This window comes from Pelodiscus sinensis, chromosome 17, assembly GCF_052426305.1.
Source record: "Pelodiscus sinensis isolate ZL-2025 chromosome 17, ASM5242630v1, whole genome shotgun sequence".
Lineage (NCBI taxonomy): Eukaryota > Metazoa > Chordata > Testudines > Trionychidae > Pelodiscus > Pelodiscus sinensis.
The window spans coordinates 16,672,835-16,689,476 of record NC_143068.1 but is presented as its reverse complement, the minus strand read 5'-3'; the positions used below and the strand labels follow the sequence as shown (position 1 = coordinate 16,689,476).

The 16,642-nt window shown below is 38.8% G+C and overlaps 1 protein-coding gene across 1 annotated transcript in view; it reads right to left on the bottom strand.

Moving 5' to 3' along the window:
- Positions 1–430: 430 nt before the first annotated feature.
- The window catches only part of BMP7 (bone morphogenetic protein 7), a 61,293-nt gene continuing 45,081 nt past the window's right edge, over positions 431–16,642 (bottom strand). Inside the window, exons 3-7 of the mRNA XM_006125345.5 lie at positions 14,784–14,932; positions 7,178–7,375; positions 5,591–5,667; positions 4,431–4,541; positions 431–2,608 (exon numbers count right to left, since the gene is read on the bottom strand). Of these exons, the coding sequence (XP_006125407.1) occupies positions 2,459–2,608; positions 4,431–4,541; positions 5,591–5,667; positions 7,178–7,375; positions 14,784–14,932 (685 nt within the window). The 3' untranslated portion in view covers positions 431–2,458. The remainder of the gene's footprint in view (positions 2,609–4,430; positions 4,542–5,590; positions 5,668–7,177; positions 7,376–14,783; positions 14,933–16,642) is intronic.

Here is a 16,642-nt window from a genome sequence, read left to right as displayed (position 1 = left end):
TATGCTAAAACAATCTCAATTAGAAAATGTCAGTTTCTTGGCTCATGGGTTTTTTTCCCTTTCTTGTGCCTCTATAATTTTATTGGGATGACTAAACTCTGAACTATGTTAGCAGTAAACAGAACTAATTTACCCCCTGCTTCTTTGAAACAGCTGCTGACAGCTGCACTATAATTCAATCATGGACTTTTGCAATGCAGCCTGCAAAATATATTCATATTTTTCATTCTTCCCTCTGCTGTATTTATACGTGGGCAGCTGCAGCAGATATTGACCATGTGCCCATAAGGCCAATATACAGAGACTGATCGACATGGAAGCATTGTTGCAGAATAGCAGACACGCACCATGAAATATTATTCACAACAAAACATCCTTTAGATTCTGTGGGAATAAGACATACACAAAGACATACACAAAGTTAGTAGAATATCTTTTGAAAAATCACAACGATTTATTCAACTAGTTTGTACAAAATGCTTCTAATTGCTCTATGAAAAGAACCAGAAATAAATATTTTCTTAAATAAGGAAACAAATGTGTTTAGAAGAGATGAGAATCATTTTCCTGAATGCGTGATTGAAAAGGAATTCAGGGATGGAAATAAATAATTTTTCCCACTTTTGTGACAATTATTTACATAAAAATGTACAAAACAACTGAGGCGATGTTTTAGCCTAGCAACAGATTACATAGTTGTGTTTTAAAAAAACAACAACCACAGGATATGTAATATATGGATCCGGTACAGAGAGAGCGTGAACTGCAATAGGCCAGTACTCTTAGGCATTAGTGGCAAAAACTAATCCTTGATTACACTAAAAAATAATCAGCTCTGACCATCCATCGTTAACTTCATAGGTAGCACCTTAACTCCTTATACAAGGTTCACAGACGCCAAGAATATGTTTCATTGGTGGCTTATACACCTACAACATTGAATGGCATTTATGATTTACATGACTTTGAGTCTTTAAAACTATGGATTCACTGCAGCAGTGGCAGCCCAACCATTTGTCTTTAACTGCTCGTCTTAGGCCCTTTCAGAAATGGCTGAAAGAGAATTTCAGCCATTCTTTTGGAACTTGACCTAGTAAATATTGGGCCGGATTCTGATTTCAGTTAAATCTGTTGGAACCATATTAACTTAGATAGTGTGACTCTTGTGTAAACCATAGGATCCCTCCTATTCCTCAGCAGTCTAATCTTGCTGCCATTGGAAGTCAGTGGTAAAGCCATACCTACTAAAATGGAATGAAGACTCAGGCCACAAGATACAAGCTCCAACTCATTTCATGTAGAGCTTTCAAAAGAAACCCAAACATCTTGTCTGGATTTTAACTGTGGCTTAAAAGTAAAAGAGCAGTTACTTATTCATGGAGCCATGCAGTTCTCTTACTATTGATGAAACTGACAGTAAGATAGGAGTAGCCCAGGAAATACACATCCAGGGGACCAGGATTACAAAGTAATGGTTTCTTTTCCATATTAAAGACCTGATCCTGCACAATGCTGGCTGTTTGTTCAATATCATCTGTGAGTTTTCAACACCCTAGAGACTTGCAAAATGCCAGGGATCAGATCTGTCACCCACTGATTTTAATGGATATTACTCCTATGGGAGCAGGATGTTGAGCTTACCTTTCCTAACCCTGTAAGTATTTGAATGTCCAAGATGAGAGCTGGGTTGCAAAATTGTTGGAGCTTTGTTCACTATTACTCTTGGCTGTTTTAGTCCATAGTAAATGCAAATTCTTGTTGGTAGTTGAAATAGATATTTTGTATGTTGGGGATAATATGTCAAGATAATTTTGTTCTTTGGAGTTATTTTCTTCCATGCTTTTAATTCCAAAAGAGATTTCTAGACTTATTTGTCCATATTAGAGTCAATCCAGATATTTTTGCTAGTGCAAAATTAAATACTGGAAGTTCACATACATAGTCTTTTCCCCCTGATTATGAAGTTGGATAAGTCAAGGGTTGGAGGTAATTCTTTTACAAAATATCTTTTAGGCACATTTTATTGTGAACAAGTTATTACAGTAACTACAAAGGTTTATTACTTTTTTTGCATAAACACACCAGATTCTCACCATGGATGGATTTGTTTAAAAACGATGTTCACAATCAACTATGGTGAGTTAGCCATCTTCTGAAAGGCTCATTTGCAGATGTAGGAGCAATTATTTTGGACAGGTTTGATTTCAAATGGTTCCTCTGGCTTGTTTCACTTAGCACCAGTTTGCAGAATCATGTCTATAATAAACTAAAACAAACTTTATTCAAATGCCATGTGGAATCCAGATTTTTTCCTCTATCTCCAGTTGATTCTGCACCTTCAGAAGCATGGTCTCTACAACTTACTTTTTTTTTTAAGGCAGTCCACTGCAGGAAAACTTAAATCTTTGTAAATCCATATAAAAACACTTTCCAACCACTTTTTTTCCTTCCTGCAAACCTAATGGCAGCCACATGCCCGTACCACCATGTTCCTGTATTTTTTTAAGATAACATTGGAGCTGTCATCAAAATAGAGCACTGAGATGGCATTGAGTTGTGTAGGAGCGCAGCATGGCTTTGGCACAGTCTCTGGGTTTATAAAGTGAACCTGGGAGAGGGGAAAAAGAAGAATGTTAAGATATTTTCCCCCCCTTTCGGGGGGTAAACTTTGCAACTTGCATGAAAGTCTCTGGGATATTGATTGGGTACACAAATAACTCAATGTATGCACACACAAGGTAAGATTTACAGGTACAGGGGGCATGCCTAAAGCAGGAAAATTGGTCCTGAGGGTTTTTTGCCATGTAAGGGTACTGCTAATGAAATCTATTCATCTGACAGGCCTAGATATTAAAGTCCTTTCTATGTCCACTGAATAGTTGGGCACTGGATACAGGAAGGACTCAAGTGCCTGTTTCTTCTGTATTGTTGTAACCCTGTGCTGGAGAGAATAAACATTAGTAGTAAGGAAGTGGAGGCAGAAGAGCCTGTCACAAAAACACTTGGGAAAACTGATTAGCTTTAAAATAGCTCTGGTCCATAACTTGAATTGAGCTCGGGTTTTTTCCCCCAGGGCCGTGGAGATCAGTTTCAACTGAAACTGGATCGAGGGAGGATAGGGAAGTGATGGAGACATTTTTTATTTTTCTGAATATTCTTCTCCCCCCTTAAAAATAGGCAACTTCAACATTATTAAAAAATTGAAAAATAGCTTTTGTTTCAACTGCATTTCCAGCTAGTTAGCAAGGTAGCTACTAGACTGCAGGGCTGTGTCTAGACTGGCAAGTTTTTCCGCAAAAGCAGCTGCTTTTGCAGAAAAACTTGCCAGCTGTTTACACTGGCCGCGTGAATTTCCGCAAGAACACTGACGATCTCATGTAAGAAATCAGTGCTTCTTATGTAAGAAATACTATGCTGCTCCCGTTCGGGCAAAAGTCCTTTTGCGCAAAAGCTTTTGCGCAAAAGGGCCAGTGTAGACAGCTCAGATTTGTTTTGCGCAAAAAAGCCCCGATCGCGAAAATGGCAATCAGGGCTTTCTTGCGCAAAACCGCGTCTAGATTGGCACGGACGCTTTTCTGCAAAAAGTGCTTTTGCGGAAAAGCATCCTTGCCAATCTAGACACTCTTTTCCACAAATGCTTTTCACGGAAAACTTTTCCGTTAAAAGCATTTGTGGAAAATCATGCCAGTCTAGACGTAGCCCAGGAGTAAAAGGCAGGGTGGTGAAGGTCTCAAGTGTTGCAAACAGGTGGCAGCTATCTAGGCTTGCAGATGCTTGATGACACTTTCTAAGTTTAAATCTGGAAGTATTCAGGTGCTGCAGCTATTCCTTTCAGTCCGTTCTTGTGAATGGATCCAAACCACTGAAGCCAATGCTAAAGATTCCTATTGGCTTCGATGGGCTTTAGAGCAGGCACGTGATGCACTGAGCCTACTCCCAGCACACAAGCCCACTAATCAGGTGATACTGAGGGGGATCAAGGATTCCTCTACCCTACTTCACTCTCTAAGCAAATGGGAAAGGAAGCCGAACTAGAGCTGATCTGTATAGTTATGGCTCTAGAGTCCCCCCTCCCCCCTGTTGATTGAGTTGCGTGAAATGGATCGCCAGGGAATTCTGTGCAAGTGATGCTGTCTCCACTACTTGGGGCCTCTATTCCTGCCCTTCCCCTCTGAAGCAGTGGAACTATGCTATTTGTGTTGGCATCTAGGGCCCCTCCATTCTCATGGAGCACGCTAATGTTTGCAACAAAGAGATTACTTCCAGGCCAACTACTAATTTAGGCCATTCCGCTAGACCTGTTTAGCCAGATGGTAAAGGCCTGATGAGCTCACAGACCTTCCTTCTCTGGCTAGTTCTGAGGGTTCTGCTTGCAGGGACATATTGATCAGAATTAACAGCATTCATTATTCAACTTAAATTGCACCTACCAGTGTCTGTACAATAGCATGGTTTGTAGCATTCATGTAGGAGTTCAATGGGAAGGCACATTCTCCTTCACAGTAATATGCAGCATAGCCTTCTGGAGCAATTATCCAGTCCTGGATTAAATTGATGTTAGATCATGGAGAAAAGATGGATTTAATTTCATTGTACATTTATTCAATTAATTCCAAATACATGCAGGCAGTCCAAAATGTCATGAAAAAATGTCTCCTGTTAAATTAGCTGCTCCAACAATATGGTCACTCTTAACATGTCTGCAACACCTGTTTGTCCTGAATGATCCCACAGCACTTTATAAAGTGAATACTGTGTACACAGCAGAATGATCACTTCATGCACTACTGGAATGCAGCTTCCTCCAATGCAAAGTGTAGGAGCTGTTTACCAATATTTAAAGGAAATATACACTAGAAAGTGAAGAACATTGTGTCCTATTGAAACTACAGAAGGCACTTACAATGGCAGAAAGTTAACAGTCTAAATTTAAAATTAGCCACAAAGCTATGGGATTATCAAATTTCCACTACTCTTAACCTGGCCTCTAATTTGCATGTCCCCTTTTGTGCATGTAACTAGTTGTGCCAACACAAAGGCAAACACCTTGTTTGTGTATGCAAATAGCAATGAATCAACAGGCGTGAATGCACCCCCATTCTTGTAAGGACAGACATTTACACACAAGCATGGTCACAAAATCAGAGGTTAAGGCTGTGTCTACACTTGCACTTGATTGACAAAATGTTTGTCATTCACTGGTGTTTTATCCTCCCTCTCTAAGGGAAAGTATTTAAACAGCACCACCACCACCACACACACACACACACACACACACACACACACACATGTGAATGACAAAGTTTTGCTGTGGTAAATGCACATCTGAATGCAGTTTTGTTGGCATTAGTGTTCTTCTGCCAAAGTGAAACCCACTTGGAGTTAGAAGTATTTTGTCGGCTCAAAAGGGCTGACAAACAGCGTTCATACACACTGACTTATAGCAAAAGGGCTGTGTCGACACAGCCTTGTTGCTAAGAGTTGCATAGGGTAGACATACCCTAAAAAATGTTGTTCATGAGTGAACACTACCAGCAAAATGGTGGAAAAAGTATCTTGTCTCTCTTAAGCCTAAGCACAGAAATCTTACCTGCCAGCCTAGATCTCTGAAACTGACATACAGTTCGTGTTTCTTGCAGGCTTGCCGCTGATCACTGCTACTGTTCTCTGAATGGAGGGGTGAAAAAAATTGAAACCACCAAGTGAGCTTGTGTTGTCCACCTGGTTGTTTCAGTTCAATTTTCAAATGAAAGCGGGACCCATTAAGACTAATCTTTTAAAGATGAAAGCTCCCTGGTGCTGCATTGCATCTTTGGCAGCATTGCAATGGGGAATGAGGTGTGGCCCCCTTTCTGCAGCAATGTGCTGCTTTACAGCACTTGTCATTTTCTTTTAGCTGTTTCAGTCTTGTTTTTTAATGACAGAATGATTGGCGGGATTCAGCAAATGTATAAAGCCCATGGTTTCCATGCAAAGTCAAGAAAGCCCTGGGAATTTATTTTTCAGGATCTTGTCTGTCTTGCATGGGCTTTAAGTTTGAAAAAAACAAACACCCCAACCAAACAAAAAATATCTATTTTCATCATGCCTTTGCTATGTGGCAAGGGAACCAGTGAGAGACCCAGGAAGGCACTCTCATGTATACAAGGATGATTATGGTATAAGACTCTATAAAGAACAGAATAGTGAAGTGATTTTAAAGAGTGGCACTCTAAAAATCTCTCTAACCTGTGTTTGAGTGGTCTCTGCAGCTGACCTGCAGTAGTCCTGCAAATACAATAGAATCACAGCAGAGGAAGCTGGAATCTATTATCTGGTACATCACAACTAAGTTCTGACTGTTGACCCATTGGGCAGGATTTCCCTAAGTATCGCTCCTCCAGACTTAGGCAAATAGGTTCCATTTTTAAGTGCCACTGCCATTTTCAAAACTCTTAGCTGCTGCCTAACACTGTAAGGGCATAAGCTCACTTTGGCACCTAATTGTTTCTAGGTGCATGTTTCTGCTTTTGAGCATACATGCTACAGCTCCCTGCTAGGTTTCAGACACCTGTCTCCTTTCAAGCCCCAGAGGGATTCAGAAACCAGGGGAAGATGGGCTTTTTTCCACATAACTGGTATTTGGGCCAAGATCTACATCAAACATCCAGGGAAGGAGAGGCCCTCTCACTGGCGTAGTGGCTGAGCACTTACCTAGACGATGCTCCCTCTCTGCCTAAGGGAAAGTATTTAAACAGGGATCTGCCATCCCACTTCAACCACTGGGCTATAGAGTGAGAATGGCTTTCTCTGTCTAAATTAATATTTAATTAAAGTAGAACAAGTTGGGATGAAAAGTAAAAAATCTCAATTTTGAAAATCTAAAATAAATTCAGACGAGGTCAATTGAAACATTGTTTCTATTTTGATCATGTTTAAATTTTTTTTTACTATAACTTAGCATATTTTTTTAAAATTGTCAAATTTGTGAAAACTGCTATTTTCCAACAAAAACATTTGGTTGCAACAAATGAGCATTTTCTAGTCTTCAAGCTAGTGACAGTTGGATGATGCTGAATATGCAAGAGAAAAGTAGAGCATATTGCTTGAGCACACTAGAGACTGTTTCATTCTTGTCTCTAAACAAAACAGAAGTATCCAGTACCCAGAAATACCGACTTGGCAGCCTTCATCTTACCTGCAATGTTGGACACCCGAAAGGCTTCCTGGTTTTTTGGTGTTTTTGATCGATTTTGGCTCCTTTGTTTGCCTCCTGTGGAACGAATGCTACGTAGATGCACTTCTGTAGCTTTGAAGAATGCTACCGTGAAAGGCTGCTTATTTTGTGGGCCATGTCTTCCAATAAGACCAGCCAGTTTGGGATTGATGCTTTGTCCTTAATGGAAATATCATACCATAATCAAATAAGAGAAATTGAAAGAACTTTCCATTGCTATCAGCAATATTGAAGACAACATGATTGAGACAACTGGCCTATATATCCCACATCTAAAATTCCTATTAAGGTCCATATGCATGGATCAACTGATGGAGTAGGCCTAAAATTAATAAGCAAAGCCACTTCTGAAAGGAATATCTCAGTAAAGCTAAATTCCTTTTTATATGTGAATGTAAATGTTAAATAAAATACTCCTACAAACAATAATTTTACCAAAAATCAACTTTGCATTAGATTTTTCCTGCATTCTTTAGTGGGGTTTCCTTAAGTTCACCGACCTATAATTTGAAGTGATCCCATAAAAAGAATAATAAAACTCAGCCCATAGGAACCCTAAATTCCCATTGGAAGGCTGTTAACATAAAATAAAAATGCCTTGTATTAAATGTTGACATGGCTCCAGATATATTGCATTTGAAAGTAACAAGTAGTTCAGTTATTTAGAGGCATTTTGTTAACTGCTACATCTGTCATGCACAGCAGCAGTACTGAATCCGATAATATGGTTATAGATACCATCATGACTATTGCTCATTCCTTTTCTTATGCAGGATTTTTAAATTAACTTTAGTTTTGGTCAAAGATGCCTGGTGTGTAGGCCTGGGAACTGAAGTAAATTATTTACAAAGATAAGGTATGGATAGAGGCAGTATGAATTTTATCCTGTACTCGCACTCCCCCCACCCCAATGTGTCTCAATTGCGTTGTGAAGGGATCACCTTGGTCTCCATATCCAACCAACTTTAGGACTTTGACAGTGATGACAATAGTGTTAATTCATACCACTTTTGATAAATGTATTTTCTGTTGTTTGTTAGGAACTGAACTGGAACTTGCCACCACACTTCAAGCATGTCAGAACAGCTGGTACTAGTCCGAGACCAGTCTACAATATTCCTGTCAACATAGCTGTTGGTTCTTGGGGAGGGAGTTGTAACACCAAAAGGGAAGCTCTCTGATTGCTATAGGTAGCATGCATCTTCAGTAACTAATGCAGTGGCACAGCTGCACCAACACAACTTCACTGAAGCAGTGTCAGTATAGACAAGCTCTCAGTCACAAGTTGAACCACACTGGCACTGTAGAAGTAAAAGGATCTGTATTTCCATTAGAATTCCACTGAGCCCTTTGTTCCTCCAGTTCTTACTGGTTTCTAAGTGCAATATGAAAAAAATGGCAACAAAAGAACTTGGTTTCCTAAGGTGAACTTCCATAACTGCTGTTTTCAAGGCCAACACCAGTGTCTTAAGAACCACTGTCTCGATTAGCTCTTTTCCATCTCAACATTTTTATGTACTCCAAAAGCTGGTAAACATAAAGAGCACATTTTCACAGCAGGATTAAATTTGAAATAAGTTACTCAATTTGAGCTACGCTAATTGTATAGTTTAAGTCAAAATAATTTATTTAGACTCTGGGTGCTGTCTACACAGCAGTTATTTTGAAAGAGAGCACTCTTCTTCTAACTTCCCTTACTCCTCATACAATGAGGGTTACAGGAGTCAGAGTAAGAAGTCTTCCAGCTCAACATTATTTTGACAATGTCAAACTAACTGCTTGTGTGTATTCCGAAATAACGCTGCTGTGTAGACATAGATGAAGGGATGAAAACAATTGCCTGTGATCACAGCTCAAGGCTGGGGTTGCCAGATGGTTTCAACAAAAATACCAGGCTCACTTGACATTATATCACAATCTACATTATATCTTATTTAGAAAATTTATATTTTCCCATTTATATTTTCTCAATTTGTTTCCTGAACAGAAAGCTCAAATACTGGACTGTCCAGTTCAAAACCGGACACCTGGCAACCCTACTCAAGACTAACCCTCAATTTATAACTGCTTCTCTCTGGCTGTGTCCAGACTCAGGGGTTTTTTCAAAAAAAGTACCCTTTTTTTGAAAAAACTTCCCCTGCGTCCAGACTCAAGCTGCGTTCTTTCAAAATTAATTCGAAAGAACGCAGCTTTTCTTTCGATGGCGGTAAACCTCAATTTAAGAGGAAGAACGCCTTCTCTCGAAAATTCCTCTTTCGAAAGAAGGCGTTCTTCAATGTAAATAGGGCTTCTTCGAAAGAGAGCATCCAGACTCACTGGATGCTTTCTTTTGAAAAAGCAAGCCGCTTTTTCAAAATTTCTCCATGCAGTCTAGACGCTCTCTTTCGAAAGAGGCTCTTTCGAAAGAAGCCTGCAGTCTAGACATAGCCTCTCTTATGTTGTGAATTTTTAAAGACAAATTAAAAGAACAAATTCTTTCCCTGTGGAAAGCTGGTGTACAGGAGAGTTGCACAGAGGCTCATAGTGTTGTAATATGAGCATGACAGTTTGGCAATTAAGCCTACATCTCCTGGCTACAACCCCTTACGGTTTCCTATGTGGGGAGGAGGTAGGGCGAGAACTGTAATGTCTACACTTGCACCCTCTTTCGAGAGAGGGATGCAAATGAAGACATTCGAAATTGCAAATGAAACCGGGATTTAAATATCCCACACTTCATTTGCATATTTGCATTCTGGCGCTATTTTGAAATAGCGCTATTTCAAAATAACAGATGCTGTTAAGACACAGTTATTTCGAGAGGAAACCCTTCTCTCGAAATAACCCTTATTCCTCATACAATGAGGTTTACCAGTTAGTTCAAGAGAAGGGTTTTTTCTCAAAATAACCGCATCTTAACAGCGTCTGTTATTTCAAAATAGTGCCAGAACGCGAATATGCAAATGAAGCACGGGATATTTAAATCCCGGCTTCATTTGCCATTTCAAATGTCTTCATTTGCATCCCTCTCTCAAAAAAGGGTGCAAGTGTAGACATACCCGTAGATACACAGAATAGGATCAAGAAAAACGTATATCTAAGGATAGGACACTGAGTCAGGCTTTTTATGAATGATGACTAAGTTGTATATTGTACCAGAGAAATCAGCTGAGTCATACAATTACCTGTTTACATATGCAAAGGTGGGCTTGGGGCAGGATTTTGGTGAGTATGAATACCTCCATCTGACTATCACTTTTATCCTCTGTTAGGCCCTGTTCTTTGTAACTTGACCGCACTGTCATCTTTTACACAGCTAGGTTGATCCCACAGGACAGTTAAATATGTTTGTAACTCTAAGTATGAGGATAGTCCTACTAAATTGCATGGCACTACTCATGGACTTAAAAGCTACACATATGCTTTTCTGCATCAGGGCCTTATTCCATGTTAAGTTTTGCCAAAATTAAGTAAAAAAATTCATCTAGCACTGCTTTGATTCTTTCCCCCTGTCATCAGCATGGATGTTTTTCTGACTGCAGTGCCATTTAAAAAGAGACCTGGTTTTAAGGGGGTAAATTATTGCTAGTTGCATCATCTCACTAACAAGAGCCTTAGCAGGTTGCTGCTAGTGACTCCAGATCTACTCCAGCTTGATTTGATGGGTTTACATGAGGGTACGAAAGAGCAGAATTTGGCCAATGTATCAATTTGGGAGAGGGCTGAGTTTTTGGGTGACTAAAAGAAAAAATTACTTTGCTGTAGCAAATCTTTCTCTCTTTTTAAAAGAATACAACTTTTTGGCTTTAAATCTTCTGAGTAAGACCCATACCAGAGAGCTATCATGTTCCTCCTTAATTACATTGTGAAAAAAACACTTAAGTGACCAGAACTAAATAATTCAATCTCCACGTACAGCCAGAGACCAAATTTCAAGGAAAATGTGGTTTTAAGATATCGGTCTATTTCTAATTAATCAATTATGTATTTATCTAACAGAACAGCTATATTCTCAAATCAGAGAATGCAGACAATTTGTCTTTAAAAAGCTGCTTTTTTAACTGAGAAAAACAGGATATGAAGCAATAAGAAATAGGCTAAGTAAAGTTAAATAGTCAGCTGTTGTTCTTATGTATTATGAGGGCGTGAAGTGATTCAGGGCTTAGGGTGACAGGATGCCTAAGGCTAATGAATCACATTTCTCTGTTGTTTGAGCTTATCCCAACTTTCTAAGCGTAAACAAACATCCTTTAATTCCCCACTAGTTGCTATTGTTGATGCACTTATCTGGCATGATTGTAAAGGAATATGAAGAGCAGTTAAATGAACCAATCTGTTTTGAATCATTGTATCTGAACAGTATTTTGACTCCATTTTCTTCTATCCTAGTTGCCTTTTTACTCATGTATAGAGACTCTCTAACAATTACTGGTATTAATTTTAAAAAAAAAAGTAAAATTTGACACAAAATGCAGGACAATGTAGCACTTTAAAGACTAACAAGATGGTTTATTAGATGATGAGCTTTCATGGGCCAGAACCACTTCCTCAGATCAAATTTGATAGGTTTTCAGTTTTCCTACATACTTTAAATTCAGGCCAAAGTTTTGAAAAAGCTGAAAGATTTGTTATATTCAAAAATATATAGCTTTTCACCAAAATCATGCTATGTTTGCAAGCCTACAGTTCTGACATGAAAACCAGCTGAAGAAACTGCAGCTTTGTTGGGACTGTGCAGTTTGTTTGAACACCAAATGAAACTTGGAAATGGCAGAAGGACTTAACCTTGCAGCTCAAAGTGGAAGGAAATGTTTGCTTGAATTCTGGAGAAGTGAGCCTGCAAATATTTGTGGCTCTTACAGGTTTAATTTTAAAATGCAAGCAGCTAAATTCAGTCCTACAGGTACTTTTTCAGGGATGAATTTGCTCTTTAACTTTAAAGGCAAATTAGTGACATATTTTGTCAATCTATTTTGATTAAGCACAGAATTATTTTCCAGTGTGTGTCAAGGGTGCCATTTTGGGAGAGCGGGAGGGAGGGACCAGCAGCCAGGCATATCAGGTCACTGTTTGCTTTTCTTTCTGTTCCCCTGACTATCAGAGCACAAGGAGAAAGCACACAAATTTTGTTAATTACTCCTCTGCCTCACCAGTCAGGAGTGAGAGGCATGAACAGAAGCCATGTACTTTCCCCTCACTCCCTAATAGTCAGGGGAACAGAAAGAAAAGCAAGGCGCTTCCCTCCCATCCCCCGCTTTCCTGAAATGGCACCCTTGAAAGGCATGTGTGTGTCTTTCTTTCTTTCTTTCTTTCTTTCTTTCTTTCTTTCTTTCTTTCTTTCTTTCTTTCTTTCTTTCTTTCTTTCTTTCTTTCTTTCTTTCTTTCTTTCTTTCTTTCTTTCTAAAACAACCTTCTTTCCCCCTAGGGTTGCCAGATGCTTTCAACAAAAATACCAGACACACTTGACATTACATAACAATCTACATTACATCTTATTTAGAAAATACCGGACATTTATATTTTCTCATTTATATTTTCTCAATTTGTTTCCCGAACAGAAAGCTCAAATACTGGACTGTCCGGTTCAAAAACAAACACCTGGCAACCCTATTTCCCCTAAGCCTATTTGTAAACTATGGGGAGATTTTTAATGGCACAGCTGGTATTTAGATGTTTAACTCCCACTGAAAGTCAATGGGAGTTAGGCCCCTAAATTGTCATTCTAGGACTTTGAAAATCTTTCCCCAATCTTTTTGTCTGAGACAGGCCTATATAAGGGCCCACTTCTAACAGTCTACCTGCCTGATTTGTCTGAGTAATTACTCTAACTGCATGCACAGTTGTAGCACTTTTTTCCATCCACAATTCTGAAAATCTGGGCAAGATGTCCAAGTCCTCTGTTCCCTTACTGCAACTGCTATGATCCTATTTACCGTTTATTCCATAGGCCTAAGAGCATAACATCTGTTTATAAAATACTATGCACCTTTCTAGTGTTTAAATTATTTATGTTAATAACTTATTGCCTCAGTTATACTATATTCAGACTTGTAGCCCACTTAAGTTGTGACTGTGTAAGTCCTATTGCTCCCTTGTATGCTCCCTCTGCCAAGGTTTTTTACTACTTCCTATAGCCCTGATTTACTCCACGTGGAATACACACAGAGCCCAGAAAATATTTCTAGACTGCAACTGTTAAACACTAAAACCTAGCAACAGAATCAGAAGATAGAGACAAAGTGATGCATTCTGCCCCCCAAGATACATGACTTGTAGGCATTCATGGTAACTTAAGCAATCTTTTACATTTCTGGTTGGATTAATTCTCCCTGTTCATAAAGAGCTAAGTCTCTGAGATTTAAGTGGTCTAGGAAAGGTGATTGAGAAGGAGGCCACAGTCAATTGAAATGAACATAGGAAGAAAGACTGCTTTACTGGATCAGATCCAACATCAGGCCAGTATTGTATCTCTGCTACTCACGCCCCGTTCCTAACTCTCCTGGGCTTGCATCACAAGTTGGCTAAAGAACTTGGAGTACATAGTATGTCAGGCCATGCCTCATGTTTCACTGTTAAAAATTATTTGGACCGTTTACGTGAAAACAATTCCTTCTCATCACTAGACCTGCAAATCTAGAGCTGTGTTGGGAGTGGGGAGAGGAGGGAAGGCATAAATTAGCCAGTACAGAGCAAAGAAAAAAGGCTTGGTTAGGGAGAAACAACACAGAAGACCAGGGAGGAAGCTGTGTGCAGAATAACTCTTTCCTTGATACACTTGAGTGCATTGTACAGTCACCATGACCAGCATTTCAGATGCTCCAGTTTGGAACTAATGCAGCTGAAGAGAAAGGAAGAAAATAATTTGCTAAATGAAAGAGGACAATGGTGTCTGTGGGTGGGAGGGAAGGAGGTCATGCTTTAATGATTTCTAGCTAGTGTTAAAGCAAAATCATGGACTAGATCCATCAGCTCAGACCTTAGGGTTTTTTCCACTTTCTAATGTAATATAACTGGATAAATTCAACTGTTAAAATTATTCTCACATTTCCTTCCCCACCCACAAACACCCACTGGAAAACTAAATAGCAAAAAAAAAAACAGTTTTAAACAGTGAAGCACTACTCAGGAATATTTATAAGTGCAGTTGTGCCAAAGAATGGCAATTTAGCTTCCAGGACTTCAAATACAAATAAAGTAAACACATGTATAAATTAGTGATTTACATGGTTGCACATACAATCATGATAAATGTGTGTGCAAATTAGGGCTCAGATCCATTAATGCACATTCTTAGCTTTAAGCATCTTAACAGTTTCTTTTGAGATATTTAAAACTAAGCATGTTCTTACCTTTTTACTGGATTCTGATACAGATGTTTGTCTTGAAATCAGGTGGTGATTATTTAGTTAAGTTCACATATAGCATGATGAGTAATATAATTTTACAACATTTTTCCAATATCTGTATCTTAAGAAAATTCAAGACAATCTTGAGAAATTCCACTTAAATGAATGAATTGGTTGCATTCAGACTGGATTCCTACAGCCAAAATGGAGACTCTTCTGATGACATTACTCTTGAAACTTACCATCTATACTCTCAACGGATAGTTGCAGGCCAAGATTGTGTTGTGGATTTACCACCCAGTGGTTACTAGTTGCTGTAATATCAAACACCAGCCAACCTTCCTCTGCTGCCCAGATTATTCGAGTGTCAAGCAGGAACAGATCTGAATCCCTGAAGAAAAATAAACACATCTCAGTTACCTGGATTTTCAAACAGAAATTATCTGCAATAAATAACCATTCAAGTTAATGCTTTAAGCAACACAACTGGTATTTCTTATCACAATACACAAGTTATGCCACAGGTGGGAAAACTATGCCAACCTAAATGGTTTTTTTTCTGAACAATGGGAGAGCAGATTAAAGTAGAATTAATGTGGTTTAGGGGTACACATTGCTGTACTATTATAGCTAATCCTGCTAATGCAATTAAAAAAATGTCCAGGCACATATGTGCACATTAAACTTAGTAGACGGGCATACAAATATCCTTTTCCATGCATAATAATCTGATTGTTGTGCATAAACATGGTAATAGTGCAATCAAATTAGAGCATGGTTGTATGCCTTTTGCAAATACTAACATATCGAATATCTTTAAAAATCTGCTCTGTTCAGGCTACATACAGTTGAATAAGGATCATGAGGCAGTATTGCCTTGTGTGGCAATGTCCCCTGAATCTGTTGTTTAAAAACTAAATAAATAGACACACTCCAATTATTTTGGACTAAAATTGAGAATGAGAAATCAAAACTAATCAGAATTGGAGAATACTTGAAGGACTCAGGCAGGGCTTTGGTAATCATTGTGGGTCTTCAATAATTTGCCACTGATTAGCTGCAATTGAAAATCGAGTAATACACAAGGATTATGAAGGTTCTAAAAAGGAATGGAGCTCTTTCATCAGGAGCCAACGTAAAGAAGTAATTTGGATGTTGATGGTAAGAAGTAAAGTGGGTAATGGTTGAACTACCTCCAAAAGGAAAAAGTTTTTACAAGAAGGATGGAGACAGCAAGTAGTGTCTGGACAAGCCCTGTAGGAGATTCTTTTATATTTGGTCATGTGCAGATGTGACAACATGTACGAGAGTAACTGTAGCTTTCTGAGTTTCAAAAAAAATTTTTTTTGCAAAGGGATAAGAAAGTTATTTTATTGTGTCTCATAAGCCCGAGGAAGGCCAGCTTAATCTGTTTTATAGACTTCTCAGTACAAACTTTAATGTCTTTAGTTCCTTCAGGGCCCCTTGTTTGCCTGCAACATTGTGTGAAACAAAAAATCTAAAATGAGAAGATTTATATGGCCCCCAAAGCCTCAAAAAAGTATATGAATTTCACCACCCTCTGGTAGGGAAGTAAAGTTATCCTTCACATTTTACAAATTGGAAACACACACAAAAAAGGGCAATGATTTGCCCCAGATAAGAATCTAACAAAGCACAAAATGAATATCATTCATCTGAGTTCCATTCCAGTATCTTGACCATTCTGCTCTCCTTCCAACCTAAATAGGTCAAGCTATACAATATGTAATGGCTTTAATCTAAGACACTGGTATGAATAACAGAAGTGTCAGTAGTGACAACCTGATAGCTGTTTATGAAATTAAATATCCAAGTCCAGTCCCTGAAAGACTAGTGACCACCCCAGCAAATGCCAATGGAAGTGCAAGTTCATATTTTCCCCACAAATGCACAACACTCTTAACCAGTGCATGTGTTAACATGGAATATTTGCAAATGTTGCTAATAATACATGATATGCAGTGAGGGAGATCTTATCAGTAGGTGGCAGAAGGAAATTCCTTGTCTGTTGCTCTCAGTGGTAGTGTGCTACTTATACGTCTTATGCTATGTCTATACGGGGGGAGAAACTCAACTTAAA